The 15,160-nt window shown below is 34.4% G+C and overlaps 2 protein-coding genes across 3 annotated transcripts; one reads left to right on the top strand and one right to left on the bottom strand.

Moving 5' to 3' along the window:
* Positions 1-5,618: 5,618 nt before the first annotated feature.
* Positions 5,619-7,327, top strand: LOC144551530 (GPI-anchored adhesin-like protein). Its single transcript, XM_078299527.1, has one exon. It carries the CDS (start codon positions 5,746-5,748, stop codon positions 7,159-7,161), a length of 1,416 nt encoding a protein of 471 aa, XP_078155653.1. The 5' UTR covers positions 5,619-5,745; the 3' UTR covers positions 7,162-7,327.
* A 2,996-nt stretch (positions 7,328-10,323) lies between these two features.
* Positions 10,324-14,905, bottom strand: DGK2 (diacylglycerol kinase 2). 2 transcript variants are annotated; one of them, XM_078299503.1, is made up of 8 exons: positions 14,753-14,905; positions 13,183-14,078; positions 12,534-12,909; positions 12,378-12,454; positions 12,139-12,258; positions 11,861-12,025; positions 11,560-11,697; positions 10,324-10,843 (listed from the first exon to the last, which is right to left on the bottom strand). In XM_078299503.1, the coding sequence occupies exons 2-8, from the start codon at positions 14,071-14,073 to the stop codon at positions 10,676-10,678; spliced, it is 1,935 nt and encodes a 644-aa protein (XP_078155629.1). In that variant the 5' UTR covers positions 14,074-14,078; positions 14,753-14,905; the 3' UTR covers positions 10,324-10,675. The 2 variants fall into 2 exon arrangements, with proteins under 2 accessions (XP_078155629.1, XP_078155639.1); XM_078299513.1 differs by having other exon boundaries at positions 13,183-14,086; positions 14,753-14,894.
* Between the last annotated feature and the right edge of the window lie 255 nt (positions 14,906-15,160).

Genomic DNA, 15,160 nt, shown 5'->3' with positions numbered 1-15,160 from the left:
TTTTTCAAGTTCTGGATTGCTTTTTGCCTTTAAATAGAAAAATATAGATACTTTATGCCATGATGCTTAAATTTTTTTGAACTAAAAAGATATATAATTTATGCCATTATACTTATGTTATCTTGAATGGAAAAAATATAGATAGTTTATGATATTATTAGAGATATTTAGATAATGTTAGACTTTGTATCGGTTCAATATAAATATTATAATTTCTTAATTAATTTTGTGTTACTTATCGTTTTATGAGACTTTAGACAATGTTGATAATTAATTTTGTCGAAAGGGTAACTACCTCTTTTTTTAGAACATTAGGTAATATCTTAGGTTGCTTGGTATGGAAAGGGTAACCGTTAAAAAAAAAAAAAAACATACAGAATGTTTAATTCATTTAATAAAAAGTAAAATGCAAATTTATTTGTTTTTATAAATTTAATAAGTGAATTTTGAGATAGATAAATTATCAGGAAGAATCCCACTTTTATTCATTTGCATTTGAAAAACAAAATCGAGGATATGCATTTAAACGTCCGCCCATTCAAGAGTATGAAATTAAATTGTGACCCTTAAAAATTAGGAACTAAAATCCCGGTCTTTTTTTTTCTTCTTTTAAAAAAAAAGTTAAACTTAGAATGTAGAAACAAATTCCATCCCTTCATGAGTCAAGATTCAATAATTCGTCCCTTGCTAAAGACGTAATGGAAATTATATCCTTTATTTTTTTTTTTATTATTTAAGCTCCGGATGCCGGAGGGAATGAATAAGAAACGGAATTCTGTCTCTTTCATATATTTCGAAGTTTCACTATCATTTTTTTTTCAAATTAAATTCAGATTTAATTTTGATTAAATAAAACATTTCGATCTACGGACTCTTATCTGAACAAGCTCATCTGCACATGCAATTTTTTTTTTTTTTTTTGGTAAATTGTACGTATGCTACGCATGCCAATTTTAAATTTCAAATGGATGACGCTATTCTAAACGCATCTTTTACAGTGATGAGTGTTTTGCTGGATTTTTTTTTACCTAAATACCCATTATGCCCTTCATCTCTTTTTCATTAAATTATGGTGTAATTAATAGTTAATACAAGATGGTTTTCATAACTCCCACATAATTAATAGTCAATCAAAATTGTAAGAAATGAAAATACTCAAAGTATATTCATAGAGAAACTCAAAAATAAATTAATTGTGGGATTTTACTCTAATTTCATATCGTCTGAGTTAACTCGAATTTTGATTTTCAATATGGATCCTCCAACTTAAATCCGCACAAATATTAAAGGGTCCCGTGCATTACTAGCATGGCGAAATTGAATCTGATTGAACGGTCCAAATCTAAACTCAAATATTATGTTATCTTAGAGGATGGAGAGGGGTTCAATTGGAGGTTTGAAGAAAGGAGCTTATCATAGAAGCCATGTACATAAAGATAAAAGTGATGTATGCAATGAATTTTTTTTTATTCTAAATTAACGAAGAATGCAAATAAAGTCTTTTTTTCGATTTAAAATAGGTCTCAGTATTATTTGAGAGTAAGTTTTTGTTTAGTTTTAATTTTTTTTTTTTTATGTTTCAAACTTTATAATCAAGAAAAGTAAAGAAGAATTATGTATAATTATTTGGTTCTTATAAATGCATGTGATGGTTGGTATTAATATAAAATTATAAACAAATGTTTTTTTTTATTTTTAAACTATTCAATGAGTATATTTAAGGGCCAGTGTCAATTTGTTGTCTCTGTAGTAATTTTTGAAAACAAATAAAAAAGGCAACATGTAAAATCGAATTTTTTTCACAAACCATAATTAATAAAATGTTTTTTAGGGAACCAATATGATTGATTTTTTTTTTCAAAAACCATAAGGACCGTGGGGTTCCACGGTCTCAAATTTTTTTTTTTTTTTTTTTTTAAACATATTTTTTTTTCAGACCGTGGGGTTTCCCACGGTCTCAATTTTTTTTTTTTATAAAACATAATTTTTTTTAATTTTTTGTATTAAAATATTAGAAATGTTGAATATATTTCTTTGAAAATAGATGAAATACAATATAATTTGATTTATTAGAAATACTGCAATAAATAACCCGGATCAATATTTTTCAGGTCGGGTTTTTCGCGGCTGTAAGAAAAATTAATATATTTCTTTATGTGTTATTAGAAAAAAATAAAAATGCTTAGATTCTGAGTTATTGATCCCGGTTCAAAAGTCACTTCTAGGTAATTCAGAAAATATTGTGATCCTTCTAGGACATTTAATTTATAAAAAGTTATATCTATTTTGAGAATTCTTTTTGAATAACAATTATTAAATAACTTAAAAGTTATTATTTTTTTCAAAAATAGATACAACTTTTCATAAATTAAATTTACTAGAAAGATCACAATATTTTCTGGATTACCTAGAAGTGACTTTTGAACCGGGATCAATAACTCAGAATCTAAGCATTTTTATTTTTTTCTAATAACACATAAAGAAATATATTAATTTTTCTTACAGCCGCGAAAAACTCGACCTGAAAAATATTGATCCGGGTTATTTATTGCAGTATTTCTAATAAATCAAATTATATTGTATTTCATCTATTTTCAAAGAAATATATTCAACATTTCTAATATTTTAATACAAAAAATTAAAAAATTAAAACAAAATTCTGTTTTATAAAAAAAAATTGAGACCGTGGGAACCCACGGTCTGAAAAAAAAAATCTGTTTTTTTAAAAAAAAAAAAAAAAAAAAAAATTTGAGACCGTGGGAACCCCACGGTCCTTATGGTTTTTGAAAAAAAAAATCAATCATATTGGTTCCCTAAAAAATGTTTTATTAATTATGATTTATGAAAAAATTCCTGTAAAATCATTCATTTCGGACCTCTTAAAAAGTTATATTTTATAAATATAGTTAATTTTCAAACAATGTATACGTTAGCATTAAAAAGGGATAAATTAGACATTAAAAGGTAAAAGTTTCTCTTAACTCTCACTAATTTAAATTTTTCTCTCAAAATAGCTGAAATTTTTATTAATAGAAAAATAAATAAATAAATAAATAAATATTGATAATAGGGAAGGGATTCGGAAAAATTCGACATATAAGAAAAGCATGATTGTCTGTAACGTTCAGAGAATGATATAGATCAAAACGTCCAAATTAATGAAATTATATTAACTACTAATTAACGCGGGCCACAACAGAGAATACTTTTTTTTTTGGTGAATTTTCTGGTTTGCTTGCAGTTCTTTGTTATCTGCAGCTGGGTTTTTTTTTGTTTTTCGAGTCAGGATCTGACCTGCTCTAATACCACGATGAAATTTAGAGAAAGTAGAGAAATGATGAACAATTGTTCTTTTTTTGAAACCACAAACTCTGGATGTTTTGGTCTATTACGTTCAAATATTTTGAAAAAAAAAATTATCTGGACGTTATACAAACTAACGTCCAGATAATCACGTTTATGCAAAATGTTTATGGTGAAAAATTGTACAAACGAACTTACAACTGTCAAGAGACTAGACAGGTGACCGTTTATGGTTGACCATTTTATACGGCCGCTATTTTTTTTTTTTTTTTTTTTGAGAGAAAGTGCTCGTAGGCAAATTTTGTTTTGTTTTTATATGATTTAACATGAGAGGTTTTATGGTAATTAGAGCCACCATAATTGTTCACTGTTATAATTTTTTTTTTTTCAAGAAATCAGGACGTTGTAGAAATCAACGTCCAAATATATATATATTTTTTCAAAATGTCTGGATAGATCAAAACATTTAGAATTTACGGTTTTGTTATCTGGACATTTTAATCTCTAACGTCCTTTGAACGGTACATACAATCACTTTTTTCTACATATCAAATTTGTTCCAATCCCTTCTCCATTATCAATATTTTTCTATTAATAAAAATTTCGGCTCAAAATAGCGGCCCCCATTTCAAATTAACCAAGCGTTCCAAGCTTCGTTGATTTTTTCTTTTTGAAAGTTTGAACCTTTGTTGCAGAATCCCTATAACAGTTCTTGTTGAAAGTGATTGACAATGACAGGTGGATCCCGTTAAACAAAAAAGCGCACGACAATAGCATGTTATTGGAGAGTCTGGGACCAACCAATCAGCGACACGAACAAGAATTTCGCGGAGATTTTTATTTTTACCCAAAAATGATATTATTTTAATTAAAATACCCAGCAAATCGCTGGATTTTTAAAAATACCCAGCCCGTGAATAAATTCCACGGGCCGAATAATTAATCCCCCCGTGGATAAATTCCACGGGTCGAATAATTAATCCCCCCCCGTGGATAAATTCCACGGGTCGAATATTTAATCCCTCCCCGTGGATAAATTCCACGGGCGGGAACCCCCATTTATTTGAAACGAGCAGAGGGTTCTGTCTGCCTCTCTCTCCGCTCTGTGTCTGCCTCCTCTTTGCTTTCTCCGTGAAGGCCGCACCGCCTGTCTAGTGGTCCCACCGCCGGCCGCCTCACTGCCCCACTCCGGCCATCCTTTCCGTCTTACTGCCCCACCCCCGTGCCCCACCCCCATGCCCCACCCCCGTGCCCCACCACCGCCTCACTGCTCCATTCTGGTCAAAAATGAATTTCCCCCCAAAATGTATTGAAATTCCAATAGGCATGGCCAATAAACTACATTCGGAGAAGGAAATATTTTGTAAGTTTACTGATTTCAAATGAACAGTAAATACGTATATGCACAGTAATGAATAGTAAATGAACAGTAAATACGTATATGACCAGTAAAAAACGTATGTGCACAGTAAATGAACAGTAAATACGTACATGAACAGTAAATACAATACATGAACAGTATATACGTATGTGCACAGTAAATTAAAGTACATGAACAGTAAATACGTATAAGCACAGTAAAGGAATAGTAAATGAACAGTAAATACGTATATGAACAGTAAATACGTATGTGAACAGTACATACATAAATCTATAGTAAATAACAATGCGTAAAAAAACCTGATTTAGCAGTCGAAAATTTCTCTTCCTCCTTCCTCTCTTTCTCCCTTTCTCTCTTTCAGAATAATCTCTGCCTCTCTCTCTCTCTATTTATAATGAAAAAGCGCAAAAAAAAAAAAAAAAAAAAAGGTCCCGCCCGTGAAATTTATCCACGGGGGGAATGGGGATATCGGCCCGTGGAATTTATCCACGGGGGGAGGGGAAATTCGGCCCGTGGAAATTTTCCACGGGCTGGGTATTTTTAAAATTCCAGCGAAAAGCTGGGTATTTTAATTAAAATAATGATATTTTTGTGTAAAAATAAAAAAATCGGAGAATTTCGCGAACCAATCGACACAGAAACAGAAATCTATGGAATCTTCTATAGCTGCCTCATCAAACCTACAACGGCTAGCTAGTAATTTTCCCTAGACCTCGCAGGTCCCTGCATTTAAGAGTATTACACCGACGTTATATGTGGAAAGTGATTTTATTAGTTAATACCACCGCTCTTTTATTTTGCAGAAAGGTACCCGAACTACTCTGGTCATGATCCTGCACGAATAACAACGGATATTCACCGCCGTGATTTATTAATTCGGCCTTTTAAGAAATTGTAAAATTTCGCAGGGGTCATAAAAAGAAGTCCCGAGGAACAAAAAGTAAAAGTAGTAAAACCCCAACGGTTTTCTTGGGAAATCGCTCGCCTTCCCAATTCAAACCTCATTTCTCTCTCTCCCTCTCTAACGGATCTATGCCCAACAGGATAGAGTAAGAGCCGCCATGAATAAGCCATGTAAAGTAAGTAAGAAAACCAGAGATCCCACTATACCTAAACAAAGAAGCCCATTAACCGATCTAAATCGAACTGGTGGCACTGGTTGTTTTCGTTTCCTCAAACCTACTTCAAATTCCAAATCCGCTTCCAACTCCACATCCACATCCAATTCCAAATACACTTCCAAATCCAAATCCAATTCAAATTCCAGCACAAATGCTTCTTCATGCTTCCAGCCAAGACCAACTCGACCCGTGCCCAAATCAGCACCGCCCAAAAACCCACCAAATGGTTTGAAGCAAAAGAAAGTATCCAAACCCGTTAAGCCCCACCAGAGTATTTTGATCATAACGCCAGAAAGGGAGAAGAAGAGAGAAGAGAGGTCAGGATCGACACCGCCAATTCAGGCCTCAATTTCACCTGAGATTCCATGCGGATCCTCTGTGGCACCCACACCAGTTTGCTTTGCAGCTGGTCATGTGGTCACGGGTGTGGTGGACCGAAGAAAATGCCGACCTAGAGGCATACTCAACTTAGGAAATGGAAGTGAGGTAAGTTTCGATGCTACTGACAAAACTAGGGTTTCTACCTCTTCTCCTTCATTACCCCCATTAATTGCTGGAGCTTCCATCCAATGGCTTTCTTCCCCTTCTGGAATAACCGATAGAGATTCCGAGCCCAGGACCTGTTCGACAAAATGCCAAGCTGAAGCCTCAATTGATTGGTTTCTCTCCTCTCATGAGAAGTCAAGGAATAAAACGAGCTCATGGTTCTCTCCGGTGCAATCTAATTCCCCTTTATTAAAGACCCCTATTTTTGGGTCTAATCTTGAACCCGTGATTCTTAGAACACCTAGTAGCAATAGCAGTATAAGCCCCTTCTCTATTATTTTGAAAAGGGCATCAGAATCTTCTGCAATGAAGCTCTCTAGGTCTGACCAACAAATAGTAGACATTGCAGCAAGTTCTGCCGGCATTTTTGAATCAACAAGTTTGACTACAACTTGTAAGGATAGTAGTGGTGGAAGTTCTATTTTGCCACCACCTGGAGGTAGCTTTCAGTTCAGGCATGATTTCACGTCCTTCAACTCCGTCGATTTGAGTGGGTTTGTAAACCCTAACAGGGGAACCCCAAAATCTGATACGAGAATTTCATGGCGAGACGGATTGGCAAGTCGAATATTTGAAATGGGAGAGAAGGATTGTTGCAGATGGTTATCTGATTGTGAGGATGATGGCCTTGAAATCGAGGATCCATTTGAGGTAAATAGTAAGATTTCCAAGGACCAGGATGCAAAATGTGGTTTCCATTCTGTAGAAATGCATGCTGAGTCAATTAGTGTCGAAGGAGAAGATGAGTTGGTTTTTTCAGATGATTCGGATTGGAGGCTACTTTACAAAAATCAGTTGTTTGAATTATGAAGCTTTGGATTTAAGTTTAGTTGTAGGTGCTATAATTTATCTTCTTTTTTTCTTTTCCACTTCCATTGTATTACTGTAATTTTAGAGACTGCTGAAAATCAATTTTCCATGTGTATTTGTACTCGCAATATTTGGGAAGAAATGGGGTTCCATGTTCTTTTTCCTTTTTCATGTTTCCAAATTAATACAGTTATCAATATGGACTATGGAGTACTGAGTCCACCATGCCAGTAGGATTTAATCAACAGGTAAGCACTGTATTCTATAATTACAAAATTGTATCATTTTGAAACAATTGCTAGCTCAACTGATCACTCAGCCAAATTACAGTGAAGTCATAACATCCAGCTTGAAAGGGTTGAGATATCAAGTAGGATTCCATGTGCCGTCAAAGTTTTATTTTAGAAACTATAATCAAATATCTGGTATGTACCACAAAAAGGAAAAGGCTGACTTGCTGGAAGTGTGAAGGTAGATAGTACCAGTTGAAGAAGCAATTTCTAGACTTGTACAATTATTGGATGCAATTTGGAATCTATGCCTTGCTGTATTTGCAATTCAATCTATTTTTCTTGTGAGATAATGATACAATACCATGACATCTTATAATGTTTCAAGTGGTAATAACAAAAATATATAACAAAATTTAGCAAAGTGAGTTCACCAACCCCTCTTTTCTTATCGGGGAAAAAAAAATGTCCAGTTTTCAAATTTTAAAACAGCTTTCCGGAGATTTATTATACAAGGAATTAATATAATGAAATGAAACAGCAATCAGATTGTCAAAGGGTACGTTGGGTTCTTAAATTATTTTGGCCCCTTAGTATAGGCTGAGATATCAGGTAGATCTAAAAATAAATCAGAACTAAATAAATAATGGAATTGGATTTTGTCCAAACATCCAATGTTGGGCATAACAGTTTGATTTGCGTTAAGATTCGTGCAAACATTTTTAAAATTTAAATGAACCCGTAAACCTAAACCGTTGATGCAAATTTGAAGTCAAATTGGATAGTTTAAGACTGACTTTGGATGGGACTTTGTCAAAATCCTTTCGACAAAAACTCCACCCATAAATAAAATAATGCTCTTGAAACGAAAACTCTAATTAGTACATAAATTAGCTCAAATTTTGCATGGTCAACTTGTAGAGCATGAACTCTTTCAAATCTATTAAATTTTAAATAATGGATATGGATGTTAGGAAACAATGTTTTAGCAGGTACACCTCACTTATCAAGTGTGACGAGCAAGATCTGCATTACCAGACTGCTATGTTATCTTAACAGTACCTCTTCTATTTAAAAAAAAGACACTACCTCTAAAACAAAGCCTTAATAATAACTACTTGTTTGCATAAGGCCTGCATGACAGCTGAGTTGTTACATTACATTACATTGCAATATTGCATAAATGCTTAATTAAAAGTTTTTTTTTTAAGGTTAGCGGCTTAATGCACACTAACAATTTCATTGATAAAAAACAGACTTACAACGGGTCAAATGACCTTTCTTCCTAAATCTAAACTCATTTATTCTCATGAAATTACGTAAACTACTCTAATTAACTAATCATATTTATCTACTCTAAAAAACACTCTATTACTTCTTTCTCCATCTCTATCTACGACCGGATCTGCTTTCGTCCGATAGCCGCTGCGCTTCGACGGCCGGATTTGTCGCGCTCCGATCAAGATGGGGGTAAAGGCTCTACACTTCGAGTTCCGATGATATCACGCTGAGCGGAGAAGAGAATGAGAGAGAGGGAAGGATATCGCTATGCCGAAGAAGAAAACTAAGAGTGGGACGAGTGAAATGAAGAGAGGTGAGAAAGAAGAGAGCGACGACGGCTAGGGTTTCTCCTCTTTATAAAACTCTTTTTTTAGGGCCCTTGATTAAAAGTTTAAAACCATCTTCCAAACCAACCTAACATTTAGTTTAGAGAGATTAAGACAGTACCTATGGTTGTGCTATACAGGAAATAATGCACAAGACGGTACAATTTTGCTACAAGCCAACTACAAGGAGGTCAATCTGACTAAAATTGGACCATAATATAGCTGAATAACCAATTTTTTAGCCATGAAACCCAAAGAACACACTAAGGGCGTGTTCGGATGTCACGGGATTACAGAATGAGAATGGGAATGGGAATAGAAATTCACTTTTGAAAAAGTGGGAACCCACGGGTACGGAATGCACATGATTAATTATGGGAATATGAGAAAATGAGTGTTCGTTTGTATCATGGGATTAATTGTGGGAAATCTTTATTTATTTTCAAATATGTATATTTATTTGTTTTAGTTTAATTTAGTTATAAATGATTTTTTATTTAATTATTGTTTGTATTGATTTTAACCAATTAAGTTAAAATTAGCTTAATATTAAAAAGTAATTATATATAAAATTACAATGAAAAAAAAAACTGTCGTGACACCATCTATTTATTTATACCAATAATATATTGTAATTTTAATATTTTAATGGGTTTTAAATTGTAACATTTGGTAATTTTTTTATTTATATTAATGAAATTAAATAAATTTGATTAAATAATAATATTAAAAAGATGAACCATTTCTAATAAAAATATTACTAAAATGGTACAAATAAAATAAGAAAATATTTATAAATAAATTAAAAAAATAATAAAATAACAATTAAAAATATTTACAAAAAATAAATATTTATAAACAAACAAACATTTAAAATATATAATTACAAAAATTATTATTTTATAACATAACTTCATTTATTAATTAGATTAAAATAATATAATCAAATAAATAGTTTTAATAAATAAATAAATAGAGAGGAGAGAGCTGCGCATGATCAGTTGGGAAAATAAAAATTCAATCGGAGGCAATTTTTTTTTTCCCACAATTTTACGTTATCTGATTAGATGTTGGGAAGAAAGCATGGAAATGAAATGGGAAAATAATGGACATCCGAACGGCTAAAAGGAATAAATTCCGTTGGTCTTGAATTCCTTCGGTTCCCACAGCATCCGAACACGGCCTAACAGATAAGTATAACAACTATCATGAAATATGATTTTGCTGACTTTTAGATATAAGAACAGAAATTAATATATTCTAAAAAAAAGAGAAGAAATTAATATAATCTTTCTTTCATTATAAGAAGGGACAATATTAACTTGCTAAACTATCTATATCATCACAATCAAAACTGTCTATTTACATATTTCCAGCAACCTGAACCATTACATATAGCAAAAAAAATTGTCTACACCTTTCAGCCTTCCTAAAAATATTGTATTAACAAAGACCCAAGCTGCACTGCATAGGAGAAAAACCAAAATTTCTGATAGAGAAGAGGAGAAAACAGGAAAGCAGGAACTTTACGCCGAGTCTGTACAATGAAACAGAAAAAGCAGCTCTCCTCTTTTACTCTGTACATCAGGCTATTCGTTCATGATATAGCTTCTGTATACTAAGTGTTTCACAAAAAGCTTCAAAGAGCACACAGGGATAATTGTACTCTGGATTAGACTAACGGGTCCGAGAAGAGGAGAGACGAAGAGCAATTTCTCGGAGGAGAATTTTCTGTTGGGAGGCATCTATGATGCCTTTGCATTGCGCGTTTAAAAGAACATCGGTCATGACAGCCGCAGGATGGGCCTTGGACCTGTCCTCTGACGCTCGCTTTAGCATGAATACCTGCATCCATAGTTTATAGAGAATGCATCAGTATTATTAAGTGGGCATTATAATACCAGTCTGCTTTGGCTACAGACTTGATTTTGAATATCGGATTTTCCTTCGAAATAATTATTTTTCTTTCAAAGTTTTTCCATTTGTAGAGAACATGGCTGCAACACCAAAAATCTGGCAATTTCCTCATTGGTTTTGTTATAATTTGAAAAATGCAATAATTAATAGCGCCTATTTGGTGAACAAGTTTTGCTTGACCAAGTCAAAAACTTGAACAATACCAGTCAAAGTTGCAATTATGGGCAGAGGAGTGTTCAAATGCAACCTTTGATGCCTCCATTATTCCTCAATATTTTAGAACCTCCAAAACTCAAAATCTAAATATATCAAAATAAAACGATAGATGTAACCTTTATCACCTTTTCTACAGACACATGAAAATGAAAATTATAACACTGCAACTTTGTTTTGATTGGCATCAAGAGAGCTTGTAAATATCCACTGACATGAACAATTTCTAGATGTTGAATTTTCAAGTTCTTAATTCCAATGAAAACAATGTCGAAATTCCATAATTCTTTCTGTATGTGTACAAGGGAACTGTATAGATCACATCTAACAGTTTTATTTTGTTATTCAATTTTAGAATTTTTATGATTACAGATTTAAACAGTGGAAGCTTACAAAAATGTAGGTAGAACCTGCTAGGGGAGGAGAGGTACCTGGTTTTGGTGAGTAATTTCTAAGCAGCCAGGGGGCTGGATCCATGGCTCACCATCGACCTGCACGGGAAATGAGCTATGTAGGTGCAGCCTTATCACTTTTCCTTGTGCGAGCCTCTGAGCCCGTGATAACCCTACCTGTTAGCAAGCACCAACACAAACAACTTTTAGCCTTTATAATGAGTCTCATTTCATATTAGGAAAACACACCATTTGGACTTTAAATTGAAGTTTTCAGAAGTGGAAACGTTACTGATACAAGTAGTAAACATTGGTTTCAAATAAGGACTTCAGTATGCACCTGAAGTTTGCCAAGATGCCATGCGCCGGTTACGCATACTATTTCCAAGGTTTTATCGTCCATCGATTGTAAACCAAGTTTGTTCTCATAGCTGTCCTCTTTTTGCCACAGGTCCACACCCCCCATATAGCTGGCAATGTTTAAAACAAGCACACCTTCTGCATCCTGTTTATAATTTGAATAATAATAAAGTATTTAGCTTAAGAAGGGCCAATGGAAAGATAGCTAGTTTGAGAATTTAACAAATTAAAATATGGAATACTAAAAAAAATAATTACTTCAGGTATCTCAACAGTTTCTCCATCCACTTCTAGGGTCATATGCCATGGCAGATGCTCACATGATCTGCCCAGCATGTCTTTAGCACCTTCTTTTGCATATATAAGTTTATTCATGAACTGCAAGTCCAAACAATTTTTACATAAGTGTCATCAACCTCATAGCTTAGGAACAAAAATGGTCCACTGAAATAAAGTAATAATGACTAACCAATTGTGGAAATATAAGGCAGTATTACCTGATTGTAGAATAGCTCTGGCCTTTCTTCCCTCATGGTGTGAAACTCATAAGCCACTTTTGCATCACATCCAACACCTGATACACTATGCAGACAAAATCAATGACTAAAAACATAACCAACAAAAATTAGAAAACTGAGATGCATGACACCAACCAAGATAATTCATCATAGACTTGACTTTTTTAACATTCTGAAGCTGGCCGCCAACATTTTCATTTATGGTGACACTCCATTGATCGAGCATTGTCACAGCTGAATGATCTATATCATGTAACAATCCACCAATTCCACCTTTCCCTAAGGCATTGGAGAGCCCACCACCCCACTGTAGGACTCGTGCCAGGTCATTTCCTGTTCCAAGAGGGAGAATCGCCACTGGTGGAGGCGATTCAAACTCGAACCGCTCAATCGCATCAAGCACCCATGCAACTGTGCCGTCTCCACCGCAAACTAGAACCCTGAAGTGCTTGACATGGCGAAACATTTTTAGTCCAACTTCTGGCCCTTGAGAAGCACCCAGCTCAAAAACCTGAGAAAAAAAGGTGTTTATTCAGTAAATTAGTTTAATGATGCACATTTTCAGACATGAATTAAAGGGTTGAGCATGAATCATGCTCATACCCCATGGCAAGTAAATTCAGTAAATTAGTTTATCCAATCAGCATACCAGTTTTTCATTTTAGGAGATATGGTTCAACAATAAATATGCCAAATGGAGCTAAGGTGCTTTCTAATTAGTTATTACTTAGCTTTGATTCAAAAGTATGACATCCGGTTAAAAGGAAAATGAAGTCGCACTAACCTGAATTGGGTTCAGCAGTGTATTCAATTTTCTCTTCAGAGAAGGCCCATGTCGGGCTCCACTCTTTGCATTAATGAAAACAAGCAGGGGTCTAGCATCACTATGCAAGTTCACTATTTCATACTTCTTGTTCTCGGCATTAACAGAACAGTTGTTCTTGCGCTTATTCCTTCTGTGCCATCTCTTAACTGACAAACTACCATCAACTTCTCCTTCACTGATTTCTCTAACTGACAAGGGGGACAGTATTATTCTATGGTACTGTCGCCCCAAATCACAAATGTTTCCCGCCTCGCGCAACAGTTTTGCATGGCACTTGACATGCACAAACCGCTGGCACCACAGGCACCGCCAGATAGGAGAAGCACCATGCATGTCACACAGCTCATGACAGTAGCAACAAGAGGAGGAGGTGTCACCTTTACCATTTGAATCAAACCACCTTTCTGACCAATGGTGAATTAGATTTAGCGCACCTGCCTGAGCCACACATTTGCAATCCTTGGTGGCAAATCGAGCACATTTGGAATGAGCCAAGACCCCACATACAGAACAAGTCTGAAAGGGCGTACAGCTAACACTTTTGCTTTTACTTGATTGAGGTGAAACTAGGCTCATCAAACAAACAGAGCAGGTGGTGAGATTGTCAGAGAGAAGGCATGACTTGACCCATGAATGGGGAGAGGTTGGCCAATTGAGTAATTTTTGTAATCGCCTCTTTTCTCGTGCTGCAACCTTGACCCAGTTGAGAGAAACTTGTTTCTGGAGCTGGAAGGAGTAAATTAATGAAATAGCAGTGAACAATCCGACAATTGCAATCCAAGCCAGGGAACCAAGGTTTAACATGCTGCTTTCATGTGCAGTTTTGACTACCAAATATCCCGATTCCATGATAGCTGTACTGCTGTACCACACAAGTAAAGTCAGTCAGATGCAAATTGACATATCATAGTTGTTGACTATTCTGCTTTCATTTGTTAGGAGCTATTTAGAGTTACTGGAAACACTGTGTTGTTGGTTTGTTGCCCAGTTTATACACTCTTTATCAGTTGAGGAGTAGGTGGACAGCAATGGTAACTTCTTTCAATAATAAAAAAAAAAATCAATCGGAGGTTTATTGCTGGAGAAAAAGAAATTTATATGTAATAACTGCTGCAAACTTAAATGAGAAAAAGAAAAAAGAAATAAAAAAATCCAGCGTATAGAGAAAGAGGATGATTTCCAAATACAACTTGACTAAAAACATTCTCAATTACAGTAGAATGAAGAGATAAAATTAAACCAAAACATCAGTCGACTGCATTCAGAATTAAAAGGAATATTTTAATCATAAACAACCAAGATTACATCAATCTGCTCATTATACTTTTTAAAGGAATTATATTACGACATTAAGGGGGACAATACCGATTCACACTCATACTCAGCCAGATAACCATTTTAATTGCAAAAAATAAATAGTAAAATTAGTACAATAACAAAGAACAATTAAGGGCAGCATCTTCCATGAACCCTCAAAAAAACAAAGAACAATTAAGGAGAAAATTTAACAAAGGAGAGAAATTCTAACCTCGAAATAGGAGGTATGCTCGTGTAGATCTATCCTCTCTCCTCCTCTCTCAGCTCTTTCTTGCTCAGCCGATGTTCAAATCTTTCTTTCAAGAAAAGAAAATGTAGAATCCGATAGAAATAAGCTGGAGACGAGCGAAGAGAGAGATACGCATTTAAAGAGAGAGGGAGAGAGCACGGCGGGATCTTGGTAATGAAGGGAAAACGAGAGCGTTGACTCACTGACTGCTGGGACCCTATTGGGATTCGGAGCCGCTCTTTAGGATATTTAAAGATTTTTTATGAATAAATAAGCGAACGCAAGGAGAAAGATTAGCAACTTCTCATTTTAGCCATTATAATGATGTTATTTTTGGCGAGTTAAGATTTTTCTATTTATAAAAGCTTCTGAATAAACAACAGAATGTAT

This window comes from Carex rostrata, chromosome 1 (genome assembly GCF_964058835.1).
Source record: "Carex rostrata chromosome 1, lpCarRost1.2, whole genome shotgun sequence".
Lineage (NCBI taxonomy): Eukaryota > Viridiplantae > Streptophyta > Magnoliopsida > Poales > Cyperaceae > Carex > Carex rostrata.
This window is presented reverse-complemented; position numbering and strand designations above follow the sequence as displayed.

What these genes read in the sequence shown, in the direction of transcription:
- LOC144551530 (XM_078299527.1), top strand. Translation starts at nt 5,746, where the DNA reads ATGAATAAGCCATGTAAAGTAAGTAAGAAAACCAGAGATCCCACTATA.
- DGK2 (XM_078299503.1), bottom strand. Translation starts at nt 14,073, where the DNA reads ATGGAATCGGGATATTTGGTAGTCAAAACTGCACATGAAAGCAGCATG. An exon ending in CACTGCTGAACCCAATTCAG is followed by an intron (nt 12,910 to 13,182) that starts GTTAGTGCGACT and finishes TTTTTTTCTCAG; the next exon opens with GTTTTTGAGCTGGGTGCTTC. An exon ending in CAGAGCTATTCTACAATCAG is followed by an intron (nt 12,259 to 12,377) that starts GTAATACTGCCT and finishes TTGGACTTGCAG; the next exon opens with TTCATGAATAAACTTATATA.